The sequence below is a fragment of the Siniperca chuatsi genome, linkage group LG20, assembly GCF_020085105.1.
Source record: "Siniperca chuatsi isolate FFG_IHB_CAS linkage group LG20, ASM2008510v1, whole genome shotgun sequence".
NCBI lineage: Eukaryota > Metazoa > Chordata > Actinopteri > Centrarchiformes > Sinipercidae > Siniperca > Siniperca chuatsi.
Genome location: NC_058061.1, coordinates 15,136,627 through 15,152,087, shown reverse-complemented (window position 1 = coordinate 15,152,087; position 15,461 = coordinate 15,136,627). Strand labels below are relative to the sequence as shown.

At 38.0% G+C, this 15,461-nt stretch overlaps 3 protein-coding genes across 8 annotated transcripts; 2 read left to right on the top strand and 1 right to left on the bottom strand.

The window, feature by feature from the left end:
• The first annotated feature begins 134 nt into the window (after window positions 1-134).
• Window positions 135-3,941, top strand: phkg2 (phosphorylase kinase, gamma 2 (testis)). Its single transcript, XM_044179648.1, has 10 exons — window positions 135-383; window positions 668-779; window positions 875-1,050; window positions 1,155-1,209; window positions 1,330-1,395; window positions 1,843-2,006; window positions 2,107-2,197; window positions 2,337-2,490; window positions 2,677-2,802; window positions 2,931-3,941. The coding sequence occupies exons 2-10, from the start codon at window positions 685-687 to the stop codon at window positions 3,174-3,176; spliced, it is 1,173 nt and encodes a 390-aa protein (XP_044035583.1). The 5' UTR covers window positions 135-383; window positions 668-684; the 3' UTR covers window positions 3,177-3,941.
• Window positions 3,930-6,523, bottom strand: ccdc189 (coiled-coil domain containing 189). Of its 4 annotated transcripts, none has more exons than XM_044179651.1 (10): window positions 6,412-6,523; window positions 6,213-6,317; window positions 5,981-6,015; window positions 5,826-5,891; window positions 5,560-5,723; window positions 5,125-5,195; window positions 4,899-5,015; window positions 4,692-4,764; window positions 4,262-4,366; window positions 3,930-4,166 (listed from the first exon to the last, which is right to left on the bottom strand). In XM_044179651.1, the coding sequence occupies exons 2-10, from the start codon at window positions 6,228-6,230 to the stop codon at window positions 4,012-4,014; spliced, it is 804 nt and encodes a 267-aa protein (XP_044035586.1). In that variant the 5' UTR covers window positions 6,231-6,317; window positions 6,412-6,523; the 3' UTR covers window positions 3,930-4,011. The 4 variants fall into 4 exon arrangements, with proteins under 4 accessions (XP_044035586.1, XP_044035587.1, XP_044035588.1 ...); XM_044179652.1 differs by having other exon boundaries at window positions 6,213-6,290; window positions 6,412-6,501; XM_044179653.1 differs by lacking the exon at window positions 6,213-6,317 and having other exon boundaries at window positions 6,412-6,493.
• A 978-nt stretch (window positions 6,524-7,501) lies between these two features.
• Window positions 7,502-13,988, top strand: si:dkey-220f10.4 (tubby protein homolog). 3 transcript variants are annotated; one of them, XM_044179646.1, is made up of 14 exons: window positions 7,502-7,708; window positions 8,107-8,168; window positions 9,249-9,408; window positions 9,550-9,780; window positions 10,003-10,131; window positions 10,335-10,493; window positions 10,587-10,747; window positions 10,887-11,048; window positions 11,183-11,295; window positions 12,807-12,921; window positions 13,009-13,107; window positions 13,199-13,370; window positions 13,482-13,607; window positions 13,906-13,988. In XM_044179646.1, exons 2-14 carry the CDS (start codon window positions 8,127-8,129, stop codon window positions 13,911-13,913), a joined length of 1,677 nt encoding a protein of 558 aa, XP_044035581.1. In that variant the 5' UTR covers window positions 7,502-7,708; window positions 8,107-8,126; the 3' UTR covers window positions 13,914-13,988. The 3 variants fall into 3 exon arrangements, with proteins under 3 accessions (XP_044035581.1, XP_044035582.1, XP_044035580.1); XM_044179647.1 differs by having other exon boundaries at window positions 8,110-8,168; window positions 13,482-13,988; XM_044179645.1 differs by having other exon boundaries at window positions 13,482-13,988.
• Window positions 13,989-15,461: the final 1,473 nt, after the last annotated feature.

Here is a 15,461-nt window from a genome sequence, read left to right as displayed (position 1 = left end):
GTGTAGTATCTTTCCTTAAAATGTAGCTATTTTGACTTATTTATAATGCCTCTAAAAGAACCCAAAATTTTAATTTTATTTATTTTTTATCAACCACGCTGCAACCTTCACCCCGGCCTCATGGGGGCAGTGCTGCCACACTCTGCAACAACAGGCTACAAGCTGTTTCGAGGAATGTGACTAGAATGTAAACAGTGCTCAGTTGCTAACTAATGCTTGTTGACATTATCGGTAACTAACGCTAATTTTGATACTGTCGTCGCTGAATCGCAAACAGTTATGGCTTCACGATAGATTCCTCGGGCTGAGATGGCACTATTAACGTTATATTGATAGCTTGTTCGCCGTCTCCCTCTTCCTCTTGTCGTTTGATTGCATACATGGTGAGTAGCTTCCTTTTACGGTCAGTCAACATGCTGCAGCCGCAAGGCCAAATGGAAGACACAGCTAGCTAGCTAACTGTCAAGGGCACTTTCTAAATAACAGTAGAGAGGAGGTGTGTAACGTTATGTAGCAAGAAAATCCCAAGAATGTCCTGCTAACTAGAATTAATCTAAAGCAAACCACAATACTTCCTTGTCAGGAGTTAGCTCAGTAGTTCCTGTTACAAATCATGCAACACTGTTACAAAGTGAGACATGTGTCTGACAGTTTGTTGGTGTTATAGATTCATATGCTGTCACCATGACCAAAGACATCGTTGTTGGTGATGAATTACCAGACTGGGTGGGGGCCAAGGAGTTTTACCAGAAATATGACCCAAAAGAGGTGATTGGCAGGTGAGTCCAGCAAAATAACCTGAAATGTAATCTCAGTTTTATATTGGGATGATAAAAAGAAACCCATGCTTTATTCTATACCAATGGTATCTCAGGGGTGTGAGCAGTGTGGTGCGCAGGTGTGTGCACAGACACACGACTCAGGAGCTGGCAGTGAAGATCATTGAGATCACAGCGGAGAAGATGACGGCTCAGCAGCTGGAGGAGGTGAAAACGTCTACGCTGAAGGAGATCCAAGTCCTCAACATGGTGAAGGGACACTCCTCAATCAGTATGTTGGAATCCTGCTCTTTTAGACTGCAAGACACTTAAATTTTCTGCACTTGGAGATTAAGAAGTGCTGAAACCGTTTTATGTTTTGTTGATTCCCTTTAGTTACTCTAATTGATTCCTATGAGTCCACAACCTTCATATTTTTGGTGTTTGACCTGTGAGTATTACAACAAATAGCTAAAATGCAATGGTCTTTATAATTCCTCCCTAAAATGTGAACGCTAATATTCATGAAATCATTGTAGGATGGCATCAATCTCTTTGTTTACATTTACAGCATGAGGCGAGGAGAGCTGTTTGACTACCTCACAGAAAAAGTTACTTTGAGTGAGAAGGAAACCAGGTGAGCTCCAGCATCAACACAACCCATCAGCTAATCTGGTAGCATTTTGCTCTCTGTAACAGAACAAAACTTAATTTGGCCCTTTATAACTGTGTTTCTGCATGTTTTAGCCTTTCATATGCCATATCATGTATTATTTACATTTCTGCTGAACATGTTCCAAAATATACTGCGATTTTATGGTGCAATGAATGTGTTTTTCCAAGATGAAGTTACTTTCCATGTATTCTAGTATAGTATGAAAACCAACTTTACACACAGCACTTTAAACAAACTTAACTGAGAGTAAGGCACTATGATGTTCACTGTGATGGAATACCAAACGCACATTCCACATCTCTGCAAGTTGATGTTGTCATGGTATTGAAAATAAATTAAACCAATGGCTGCCTGGAAATGAGACCATGTATGAGACCGATGCATTTTGTAAAACCCATTGCTCTGCAGGAGTATCATGCGAGCTCTGCTGGAGGCCGTGCAGTACCTCCACTCCCTCAACATCGTCCACCGGGACTTAAAACCCGAGAATGTTCTCCTGGATGATCAGGGACACATCAAACTGTCCGACTTTGGTTTCTCAGTGCAGCTGCAGCCTGGAGAGAAACTTAGAGGTACTGTAGTATAAAAAGAAACAGATGACTGCAGATCATTGCTAATGATCTGTTTAGATATGTAAATGTGTAAAAATGTTTTGTCTTTTGGTCTAATTAGAGCTTTGTGGGACACCTGGTTATTTGGCCCCTGAAATACTGAAATGTTCGATGGATGAAATGCACACAGGCTATGGCAAAGAGGTCGATCTGTACGTCTTTGCTTTCGTCAATAATATTTATCCGAAGTTACATTTATATCAGTATGCATTTACAAAGCATGATCCTGGGTGTCGTCCTGAATTTTATCTCCAATTCTTGCTCACTTGTTTTGATGCATGTGTTGGAAAGCTGGGCGTGTGGAGTGATCCTTTTCACCTTGCTGGCCGGCTCACCACCGTTCTGGCATCGCAAACAGATGCTGATGCTGAGGATGATCATGGAGGGTCGCTATCAGTTCAGCTCCCCAGAGTGGGATGACAGATCTGACACTGTGAAAGACCTGGTAGGACTGATAAACCTTAGTTTGAATTTAAATAATAACATGTTAATAATGTTCCTAATATATATAATTTTTAAGTTTAAACCATAAAGCTAATGTTTTTGTTGTTTTGTTTCCTAGACTACAGCATCACACTGGTCCTGATTTTCAATTGCTTTATTTTACAATTGTCTTGCTTGTGCTGCTCAGATATCCAGGCTGCTGGTGGTGGACCCAGCTGTCCGTCTCACTGCTGAGCAAGCCTTAGCACATCCCTTCTTCAGACAGTACCAGAAGGAGGATGTGAGGCTCTTCAGTCCCAGAAAGACATTTAGGGTACCATTTTTATGGCAGCTGATTTAAAATGTTTAAAACGCCTTGAAAAAAATAATGGCTCTTCAGCACTATCTGATGACGCAAATATCCTCTAAATTCTCATCTTCTTTCCTGTCTTGCCTCCTTAGGTGTTGATAGTCAGTGTGCTGGCCTGTATCAGGATGTACAGTCGTTACCGCAGGGCTCAGCCGCTGACTCGGGAGGTGCTGGCCAGAGATCCTTACTCCCTGCGCGGTGTCCGCAAACTCATCGATGGCTGCGCCTTCCGTATCTACGGGCACTGGGTGAAGAAAGGGGAGCAGCAGAACCGAGCCGCCCTCTTTCAGAACACATCTAAGATCATGCTGCTGGGCCTGGAGGACTTTGAAACATAAAAGGTCAACCTCATTCCTAACCAAGTTGATTTTTATTTAAACATTTGCTTGTGCTGTCATGTCAGCGTCTTATCGCATTACTGTTTTAAATTTAAGATGAGGAATTCAGGGACTGGGACGTTTGTGTGCCTTAATGCGCACCATGTTTCTGCAAGTTAAAGATAAGCATGCACAACTTAATATTCCTTATCTGCCCTTTGATCCAACTTTGTGGCTGTAGCTGAAACTCTTTTATTCAGGCCATCATATTTGCGGTAACACATCGCAGTAGGGAACACGTTGCACAATCTGGTGATATAACACATCGCATATTTGTATATTATGTATATTTAGGATTTTACCTGTTGATCAGCAGTTATATAACTGAGGGGAGGATGTGTTTCTAAGCACTGGCTGGCTGAAGTGGGCATTAAAGCACTGTGATTAATTATTAAATATAATAATAAAATACAAAACGGTATCAGAGGACATGTGTGAAACATTCAAGTACAGTGTTTTGGTTGGTAGAGAATCATGTAGCTATCATGCATGCATACATTCCTCAATAGGAAACCCACTTACACTAACTCTGAAAACCATTTGTGACTGTATTTTCTAACCAACACCATTCCCTCCTCAGTTCATTTTTCAGTTTAATAAGTGGCACTTTTCCTGAAAGTGCCTGCCTGAGAAATGTACATGTAATTGTACAAATGCAGATATACATTGTACTGTATATGAAGAAAAAAGCTGTTATTGACAATAAAACAAATGTTTGAGTTTGAATTGAGTTTTATTCGTACATCAACATACTGGCTGTTTTAGTGGAAAAGCTAAAAGAAACCTTTATCATCCATTACTTTTTGGCCTTGTGGTTGGGCTGTGGAGAATTTAGTGCACTTTTGTGCTTATCTGTAATTTCTTTCATTCGCTGATCTAGTTGTCCAGACACGTGCATCATCTGCTCTCTGACCTCTTTCTCTATTAGTGCCTTCAGTTCTGATTTTGAACCTGAAAGTGAGGAAATGAAGTCATTCACCGTTTGGGGAGAATTGGACATAAAAAAGTTATTTCTGCACAGTCCCTTTTATGATTTGTGATCCTACCGAGTGTGGCTCCCTCTGACTCTGCGATGGATGCTTCCTGTGTTTGAGGAGAGCTGTCTGTCTTTGGTACTGCTTCTGCTTCTTTTTCCATCACATTTTCAACATCTGGTGCAAGAAAAGTACTTAAAAGTGTTAATAAATCTGGTCCAAGGTCCTCTCATATATATATCATACATATATCAACAATATTCTGTTCTCCATGTAACACATCAAATTGAACACATTTGTTAAGTGCACAGACGTTGAAGTCATTTTTATATTTGTGAGTCTTCAAAAACAGTGATAAGTTCTTAAATTTTAAGCACTGACATTACAAGGATGTCAAACATATCATTTCAACATGAAGTGAAGTTTTGAAAACCTTTAAACCTTTTCCATGCTACAGAGAACGTTTGTGCTACTAATACTGCAGATGCCCTGTAATTATTACCTGGAGCAGAAGAATCCTCCATGGCAGGTTGGTCTGGGATCCCAGAGTAAGTCAAAGACAAATCAAGTTTTACCTGTGAAAAAAAAATTCTTAAAAGCTCATTATTCTCTCCAGATATATTTCCACAGGACTAAAATCAAGTATAGTAAAAATGAATGATAGCAGAACTTGCTTTGAAACAATTTGTGCAGAATAACTCATTCTTACCTGTGGAGTGAAAATATATTTGTAGAGTTTGTAGTGTCTCACATAGCTGTTATGGATGTACTTTAAAATACAGTTCACCTCCTCAGAGCTGAAGAGGTTGATACTAAAGGGAGGTCGCTGTAGTGGGCAAACACATTCTCTGTGTACATTACATTCATTTAAAATGTATGGGTGTTAAAATGATATTCTAAGTTTAAAAAAAAGACATCTAATTGTTTTTACAGACCCTGACTGAGTGACAGAGAAGTAGCTCCTTGCAGTAATTGAAACACTGTTCTATGTTGTTGAGTGGAGTTTCTGCAAGAAAGGTGTTTCAAGCACATCCCACATAAAGTTAGGGAACATTTAAATGAATTATCGAAACAAATTAACCTGTAGTATTTGTCCAGCAGCAGAGGTATTAGTCAGTAGTGGTGATGAAAGTCACATGACCTCAAGTCTGATTCCAATAATAATTTTATTTTGTGGAGACTTGAGATTTGGCTTTTAAAATGTACTAAAATTCAATATAGACTATACAGTATTTTGTCTTATTATCTGTTATTATCTTATGTACTGTTAATATAGGCCTAGTTTGATTTTACACATCATCCATGTTGAAAGCCAGATCCATCTCAGACTTCTAACTACATGGCAGTGATAATAATATGGCTTTACTTACCTATGTTAGCCTCATGGACAGACTTGATGATGGACAAGAGAGCAGAAGTTTGTTCCTTTTTGAAGCTGCGCTCTCTGCAAAAAAGCACAGTTTGGACATACAACTCCAGCAGAACTCCTCTTTTTGGTTCAGGGAGGTCAACCCCCAGCACACTGCATAAAGCACTGTCACAGGAGAGAAGAAGTGTGACAGGAAAATATGTCACTGCTGTGTGTGATTGTGTATAAATAGACTGATTCATTTCTGGTCGAAACAAGGACAGAAACCTCTTCAGATCAGGTGTGGACTGCATTTTGTCTATCTCCTCCATGTCATGGTAGCTTACATCTGTCCTGAAAACACCCAAGGAATGGATTCAGGGTTAGACATGATATTTAGTCAGTAAAATTAACATAATCTGGATTGTAGACACAGCTCTCACCATAGCATCACTTTGGCTTTCAGGGCCTGTGGTACCTACAGAACAAAACAATACTTGTTTCAAGTGCAATGCATTACAAGGCAATACTTAAGAGAATAGTTGTATCCAGTGAAAGCTAAAATATGACTCTTTATATTATTAATAATTAATTATATGACTAAACGAGCAGGCAGTAAAGTGAACCCGACATCTGACTAGCTATTGTTAATCAAGCTAAACTTGTAGAGCCTACCTTTATTTTCGTATCCATGCTTTATTTCTTTAGCCGAATTATAAATTCAGAAAACTGCAGACGTTAACAGCTGAAAAACTGAAGTGCGATTGATTTGGTTTGATTCTGTCATAAAATAATATACACATAACATACGTGTCAACATAGATTTTGTAGTTAAAAACAAGATCAAAGTTATTAATTGTTGGGGGGGTTTTACCATATAAAAGTAACTGGCGAATCTACACTGAACAAAACAGGCTTCAATGTAGCTGGAACATCCTGTTTGGCAACCTCGTTGTATCCTAGCAACATCAGGCTACACCCCTTTTTTCCTTTTTCCGGTTTAGCGTGTGTCATGTACATGTACAACATGTCATGTGCGACATCCTAATAAAATAAAATATATAATATAAAGTTATGGTTTATTTTAAAATTAATTATTTATTATACAAGAAACAATAAGAATATATATATATATATAAAATACTGTATAAATTGTTTTGATTTTGATTTTCATTCTATTGTAATTTTAAATATTTGTATATATGTTCTGTGTGTAGTGTGAAGGGGGCTACAACTTTAATTTAATTGTGCAGCCCTGTGTTGTAGAATGACAAATACATAATTATATATAATACCTGTATTACTATATGTTAATATATAGGGTTATATATAATAAACAATATAACATAAAATATTAATACATATATATATATATATATATATATATATATATATATATATATATATATATATATATATATATATGATTATATCAGGGTTTTCTATATAACCCTGATATAATCAAATGTAGTAAAAGAAAAGTAGTAAAAGAAAAATATTTTGAAATTTGTGAAACTCATTATCTCTCATATTTGGTTTACTTATTATAACTCTATTGAAAGACTTAAAACACAGGGGAAAATACTGAAACTACACACAAAATACATAATTAACTAACCCTTAGGCGATATGATCAAATAAGAGAGAGAGAGAAAAAAAGACTTTGCAATGTCCACTATTTATGTTGAGTCATCATCACTCATACATGGTTATTTTAATTATATTTATATTTTTGGTAGTCGAAAATTGTCTTTAGCTTGGCTATGAATAGGTTTCCTGCACACAAGCATCCGTGTACTAAAACGATGTGAAAATAGTGCAAACGCTACAAACGTAAACAAGACAACCTCTCTGTCACAGATTAACTAATAATAAAGACATGAAAGATGTTGTTTTCTGATTAAAGACTCGGAGTTGTTGGGTCTTTTGAATTTCACGGCTCTCCATCGCTGCTGCATGGTAGCTGTATCCATGGCAACGAGATAAACCTGACTGAGTGTCCCGTTAATAGCCAACGTCTGTTTTTGTTTATGTTTTTTTGGGACGCCTCGGTGATTTTGATATGCTGTGTGACGCTACAGCCCAGTGAGGCACGGTGGAGGAGACCAAGGAAACTTTAGGGCAATTTGCGGTCACTGCTGCGGCTTCCGTGTTTGACTGTTTACGCCTGGGTGAGTGATGCAGACTGTTAACTTTTAGAAAACGGAGTTGACAAGAGCAGGGAATCACCTTCCTGTTTCTGTTGTCTCACGTTTCAGCTGTAACATTAGGCCTTCGTATCTCCATAAAGCAGTCATGGAAAGCTCGCCTTGCCCCCTTGAGACTGCTTGTCCATACTGACTGCGCTGTGCAGTGCAGTTTAAGAACATTATCCCCTTTTAATCCACTTTGCCTTCTGCTACATGCAGGTGGACAGACTGTCAGATGGAGCAGGGTGGCACAATCAGCCGCTTCCATATTTAATTGCTCTTTTATTTTGGAAATTGAACTATTTCTCACCACTTTGATGCTAGATTCCATCTGTTGTTTTTAAGTATCCTCAATTATCTACTGACTACTTTGTAATCAGCAGTGAGTCTTTACTCAGATATGGAGGACCCCGATATACGACAACAGAAGCTGGACAACCAGGTAAAGAAACAAGGATTATAAGTATTTGATGTCATTTACACATGAAATAGCCCAGATATGTTTTGGTTTATTTTGAATTGGTACAATAATTATAATGCACTTCAAATTACTTACAATGAGATGTTACTTTTAGGCTCACAGAGTATATTTTTAGCTGTGTTCCTTTATCAAAAACATATATTTAGGATAAATATAATTATCATAGTCCATGCTGACAGTGGAGCAAAGACTGGAACTTATTCCTTGTTTGATTAGATAACAAGTGGTTAAAACTGAGGCAGAGCTTTGCAAAGAAATAAAGCTTTCTTGAATCTCACAAGGTCATGGCTACCTGTGTCAGAACCACCTGCTGTTTGGAGTTCCTGCTCAACTTGAAGTCACAGACTTGTTTATACTGTACAGTATGTGAGCTACTGGCTTGTATCCAGTAGAGTACTACGTAAATACCTAATACCAGAAAGATCAGCGGATAATCAGTGGTAGAAGTACTAATACTAATAGTAATAACCTAATATTACAAATCATTCTACATTGATACTAATAGTACCACTAATAGTGGTAAATAGTAATAATGATGCATGGGCACCTGCATATAAAATCTTGCATCCAGAATTATCTTGGTAATAATAATAGCTAGTAAGAATTACAATGGACAATCACTATCTAGAATTTAATTAAATACTACAACCAATATGAGTCATATTACAAATAATTACCTGAATTATCCCAGGTAGCGTTCAAAAACCTTATCTTGTTCCTTTCTTAGTTGAATAATAGCATATAATGTTATAATTCTGACATAATACATAATACCCATGGTCTAGCTTATGGCCAGTTGAGTTTAGTTGTCATGATATACATAAAAAAAGTAGTACCTTCAGATGTAATGAAATGCCCTACCTACACTCTTCTACAGCTTACCACCAACCAACAATATGTGCTGTTAACAAGTATGAGCAGAAGATCAAAGATAGATACCACTGTAGTACTGAATATAAAGAGATAAGAAGCACTATTTTCTCTGTAGTGGAGACAGAGTTGACAGTTTGAATATAAGTCTAATACTCAATTCTCCCACAGCGAACCCTTTTGATAAAGAAGCAGCAAAAGAAGAGGGCTGATTCTCAAATGGTGGTAGCCAATCGGGATACTCGCCAAAAGAACCGAAAGCACAAAGCTGCCCGCTCAGATGAAACACCTCTGTTGATCAGCCAATCCCTGAGCAACACTTCCCTGAGTGGTTAGTATTAGAATAATTTATTATTTTATGTAGCAGAAGAACTGAAGACATATATATATATATATATATATAGAAAATCTAATTTCAATGCATGTTGTAATTATGTTCAGTTTCTTTTTGTTTGTTTGTTTGTTTCTGGAGATCAAGTTGAACATGCCCATGATAACCCATTGGATGAGATCACATTGGGTGAATGTGACATGACGGCAAGCATGACGTTATATGAGATGCCTTCAGAGAAGCATGTTACTCCCAAGATGATGAACTTGGAGATTGACAAAGAGCCCGAAGTGAAGTGTGAGGTGGAGAATGATGCTCAGGTGGAGGGAAAAAAGACGAAGAAGAAGGACGTGAAAAAAGAAAAAGCTGAACGTAAGAATATGCAAAGCAGAATATTTTATTCCAGTGTGAAGGTATTTCAATGTGATGAATTCAAATACTGCAGTGTGTGTCAGAGAGTACAAATGTATCCACACATACATTTTGGGCCATTGGTGGTCTGGGGTTCGGCATGTGTTTTCATGCATGCACATGTTAAGCTAACAAACCATTTGCTTTAATAAATGATTCATCAGCAAATCACTGCTTTTTCAGAGACGGAACAGAATGATGAAAAGGAGACAGACAAGGAGAAAAGGGAGAAAAAAACAAAGAAGAAAGACAAAGTGAAAGAATCTGAAGACCCACAGAAGACAAAAAAGACAACCAAACAAGAGCGTAAAAGTAACATCAATGTTCAATTTATTATTAACATATCAGTACTCTCTGCATAATATTCTATGTATGTTGTGTATGAGGAGGAAAAAACATTTTCACTGACTCACAGTGTTCAATGTTAAGCTTTAATCCAGCTGTTGGTTTCAGTTTGCACACATAATACTAAATGTAACAGCTTGTACAGCATTTAAGTGTCTCCTATTGTGCAGAGAAGCACTTACTGGAGGCTTCAACCCAGGAGATAGAGTCAGTGGTGGAGGTGGCAAGTCCAAAGAAGAATAAACGCGATGAAAGTGACGATGAAGAGGAAGACCAGTCCCAGAGGCCTGTCCCTCAATCACCTAAGAGGAAAAAACAACTCGACACATGTGAGCTATAATCTGGCCCAGCGCATTTTATGATCAACAATAAAAACTGTAAAGTTGTTGTAAAGAATAATGTTGCCTGTGTTATCTCCACAGCTAGGTGCCAAATAAGTGACGAGAGCAAAGACGAGGAAATACAGGAAAAGGAGAAAAAGGAAAAAAAGACAAACAAAGCAGAGAAAACTACGCCGAGTCTAGCTTCCCTTAACTCCAACTACAGGGAGAGGTCATCCTCAAGCAGTGAATCTAATGAAAGGGTGAGGCACTAAGTAAAAACCCAAACTGTTTAGTATGATGTCAAAAGCAAATTAGGCGAGTATGCACCTTATTTTGATTTGTCCCAGACAGCACATAAAAATGACTAGTGGTGAAATCATTCTCACTCTCTCATTTCAGCCAACATCTCCAATGTCAGTGGAGGATCTTGAGAAGTTTGCTTTGCGTCCAGCCCCCAGAGATGTGACAATTCAGTGTAGGGTCACTAGGGACAGGAGAGGCATGGAGAAGGGCATTTACCCGACTTACTACCTCCACATGGAGAAGGAGGATGGCAAGAGGGTTGGCGCGTCTGCAAAATTTGAGCCCAATCATTGCGCACATTGATTTTAGTTCTAATCATATTATTCTGTTTTCTTGAGCTGTCATATTTCTATCCTCGTTGTCTTTTTGTTTTTCATTGTGCCATCACCAAGGTGTTTCTGATGGCAGGCAGAAAAAGGAAGAAGTGCAAAACATCCAACTATCTCATCTCCACTGACCCGACAAATCTGTCCAGAGACACAAACTGCTACATAGGAAAACTAAGGTATAACTCTCTTCTATTTCTGCCAATCCAAATCCTGATAATCCATTTTTGTCTGATTTAATTTGTGACACTGATTTTTTCTCGTATAATCTACAAACCTTCAGATAAAGGATTCCACAGCTCTTCGTTTTAGTGAATTCTCTTATATCATGAAACCCTTTCAAAGCCCCTTTAGATAATATTTAAAAATGCACTGTCACCATGCTAAACAAGTGGCTCTCAAACCTGGACCCGAAGTGCTTATTTATGTCATAGTAGGAAAAGCACTGGTGTAACTGATAACACTAACGATGGCTCTGTTCCATTTGAGTGTCGCAGTAAGCCCCACCACTGAGCCAGCATATCAGTACACATGCAACACCAGTGCTCTGGCAGTAAAACAGCTGAAATGGAATAGAGCCATCATTAATAGTATTATCTACACCTGTGACATGCCAAAATAACTGCCATGAAATATCTGCCCATCAACTACTTAATTGTATTTATTCGTCATCCCAGGTGTCACTAATAATATTAACACTGGCTCCTTTTCACAAGTGTCCCAGTAAGCCATGATAGCGTGACAGCAAGCCAGCACGCACAATACCAGGACCCTAAAACTGAAGTAGCTAAATGGAATTCAGCCATCATTCATTTTATTATTTACACCTGTGCTTTTCCTACTGTGACATGTCAAAATGTCTTTCATGAAAAAGGCCTATTTTAGGGTAAGATGCTATTTTAACCATCTGATCCTCAACAAGCGTAGAAGTGAAGGGATCAACTGACGCTGAAATCAAACAGCCCTCACAACTAATAGATTTTTTCACAGCAGACATTGTGACATGTCATAGCAGGAAAAGCACAATTGTTACTAATAACCTTAATAAAAGCTGCATTCCATTTAGGTGTCCCAGTCTCAGGGCTCTGGCATTGTGCCAGCTGGCTCAGTGGTAATAAGGCTACTGGAACAGAGCCATTGTTAATGTTATTAGTAACACCTGGGCATTTCCTGTCATGATAAGTAAGAACATCTGCTGTGAAAAAGGCCTATAATAGAAAGTTTTGCCGTAGTTACAATACTGAAATTACTTTAGGCCTCTCTATTTTTTCACATCCTCCTGTCCACAATGCAGCTTTGTAAATATACAGACAATGAAAGCAGAGGATTCACAAGTTTAACTTAATTTGTAACCAGGGTTCCTTATCATACTGCACCCACAGTTTTCATGTTGCAGTGAATTGTGGTTTATATTTCATGCTGAAGTCAATATATAGCAATTATTGGGAGGAAAAACAAAAGAACTAGGAAGTTTATCACTACAGTTGCTCCAAATGAACTGGAACCAAATGTTCCCTTTTTTAGGGCATTTTTTATTTGGCATTTTGGGAGTTCTCCCCTTGATTTGTGGAGCCAATCATTTAACATGGAAATGAATGCACCCCAAGGTTGCTTTTTTTAATTCTGGCTTGCAATTTTCATCTCTCACCTGATTTTAGAGCCTGTATCTGATAAGACTAATTTGTTCCAGGTCCAATGTTTTGGGTACAAAGTTCACAGTCTATGATGGAGGGGAAAACCCTGAGAAAAAGCCTTTCATCAAAGAGTGTGAATCAGTGCGGCAAGAGCTGGCAGCAATTTGCTATGTGAGTCCAAACGTACTCTATACAATCCCACTTAACACAGTATATCTAGAGATAAAACCTGTAACACAAGTGGCTATCATGTTCCAGGAGACGAATGTGCTGGGATTTAAGGGCCCCAGGAAAATGACAGTGATCATCCCTGGCATGCTGGAGAACGATGAAAGAGTGTCCATTCATCCGAAAAATGTAAGTTTAAAAAAAATGATCCTCACTTTTTAAAACCTGTGATGATGTAGATTAAATGGGAATTTTAACCTGATATTTTACCTTATTATAGGAACTTGAGACTCTACTGGTCCGCCATGCGAACAGCAACACAGACAAACTGGTCACCCTGGTGAACAAATCCCCGAGCTGGAACGAGCAGACTCAGTCATATGTGCTTAACTTCCATGGACGTGTCACCCAGGCCTCGGTCAAGAACTTCCAGATCATCCACCCTGACAATGGTAAGATGCAACTGACTTATTGTTTCTCTTCTTCTCTCATCAAACACAAGAAAAATGGCTAGTCTTGTCTTTATTCCTAACATCACCTCTCTTTCTGGATGTATTTTCCAGAGGATTACATAGTGATGCAGTTTGGCCGTGTAGCTGAGGACGTCTTCTCCATGGATTACAGTTTCCCCATGTGTGCCCTGCAAGCCTTTGCCATCACCCTGTCGTCCTTTGATAGCAAACTGGCCTGTGAGTGATGGTGTGCCTCAAGTGCTTAACTAGATCCCTGATCTAGATAGAAACTTACAGTTTAAGTTAAAACTATATGCATAATTTTCCACAGGGTCATTTTTCATGTTTTGTATCCTGATACATTGTAGCACTTTGTATACGCTAAATATGGGGAAAAAATGCCAGAGACTTAGACCTCAGAGGAGACTTGTTTTATAGGTCCAGTGTTATTTTACCACTGATATATTGAAGTGGAAGCAAAGTCACTTAAGTTAGTACAAGTTAATTAAATGGTCTGTCTTTTTATATTTGCCAGATTTGTAAAGGACTCGTGCAGTTAAAATATTGAGGACAACTGTGTAAACACTACCAGTGAAATATTAAATGATAATAATACAAGTTTTGCACATCTGTGAATGTTTTTTTGTATTTTAAACAGAGAGATGGTGCTGTATTGCATGTACTTCAGTGTCTACTTGGTGAATTGTATATTATATGTTATATATATTATAATGTTTTTCTTTTTCCAAAAACTTAACAAATACAATTTTATGCTTCCTCAACCGCCCCCTCAGATCTTCATCAGTCAGATTGCATGTAATTTCTAGCCAAGTTGCTGTCATCCTTAGAGTCTTTATCACAAAGAAGGAAAACATTTTTATCAAAGTACTAAAAAACTGAAAAAAGTACTCATATCAGATGTTGGAACTGCAACAAGTTGCAGATAGAGCCAACCGTATCAGGGTTTCTGCTCTTGCACAATATACTACTCATCTCAAGCTCGTTTTCAACACAAGTTCACACTGCTTCACATGTGGGGACAGAAAGTCATTTAGGTTTCAACAAAATAAAATAGGCCTCTGTTAGAGCACAGATATTTTTGGAAGCAAAAACCCAAATTGAACTGAAACCTCCATTATCACATTGATAGTCATATCTGTGTGGTAACATGCTGTATACTTGTTTCCTGTTCAAATGTTCTTCAAATCCAGTTATATAAAAAAAGAATAGCGCCTTGTGAGTATTGCCTCCTCAGTTTTTGCTAGTACTTACTGCATCACACAAGTGATAAAGTTAATACTCTAACAATACCGTGCCCCTTTGGACCACAAAGAGACATTTAGTCTAGCAAAATGAATTTAATTACAAATCATGTTTTGTCCTATTAGACTGAAAAGGCTTGAACAAAACTGGACTGGCATACAGTTCCAGCTTGCTGGTGATGACTTCCTCTTGACCTATTGCATATTACTTAATGCACTATGTACAGCCTAACACAGTGAGACACAGTCCACTAGGGTGTGAATTATTATGTTTACAGACAATCAAAAAAATCACAAACTTCAGATGAAGCTCATATCTTTTCAGAATCACCACACAACCAACATTCAGCTCAACATATTGTGCAAGACTTCCTTGTAAGTTGCACAATAATTTATGTAGTCCAATTTCAGGTTACTCAGACTCACCAACATGAATTGTTTATCTGGACGTATGTCTAGCTCTCCAGATACTACAGAGCAACAGCCGCAAATATTAAGCTAAAATAAATTAACTGGCGGGATTTCCCTGTGTGAGTCACTATGTTGTAGTGTAAATAAAACAGAAGAAAAACAAAAAAGGAAGAAGTGTTTCGTCAGTTCAGTGCATAAAAAGTGCTAAAAACTATTTCTAATTTATTTTTCAAAATAATTTACAATGTGATATTTAGGACATTGGTCATTATGTATAAAGAAAGATAGTTGATGTGGGTACAGTTTAGTTTGTAGAGCTTGAGAATTTTGTGCAGCAGTTGATGTTATGTGTAATTTTGCTGTCAGCTCATCAATCAAAGTGAATCTCACCACAGTGCTGATACAACATGCATGTCTT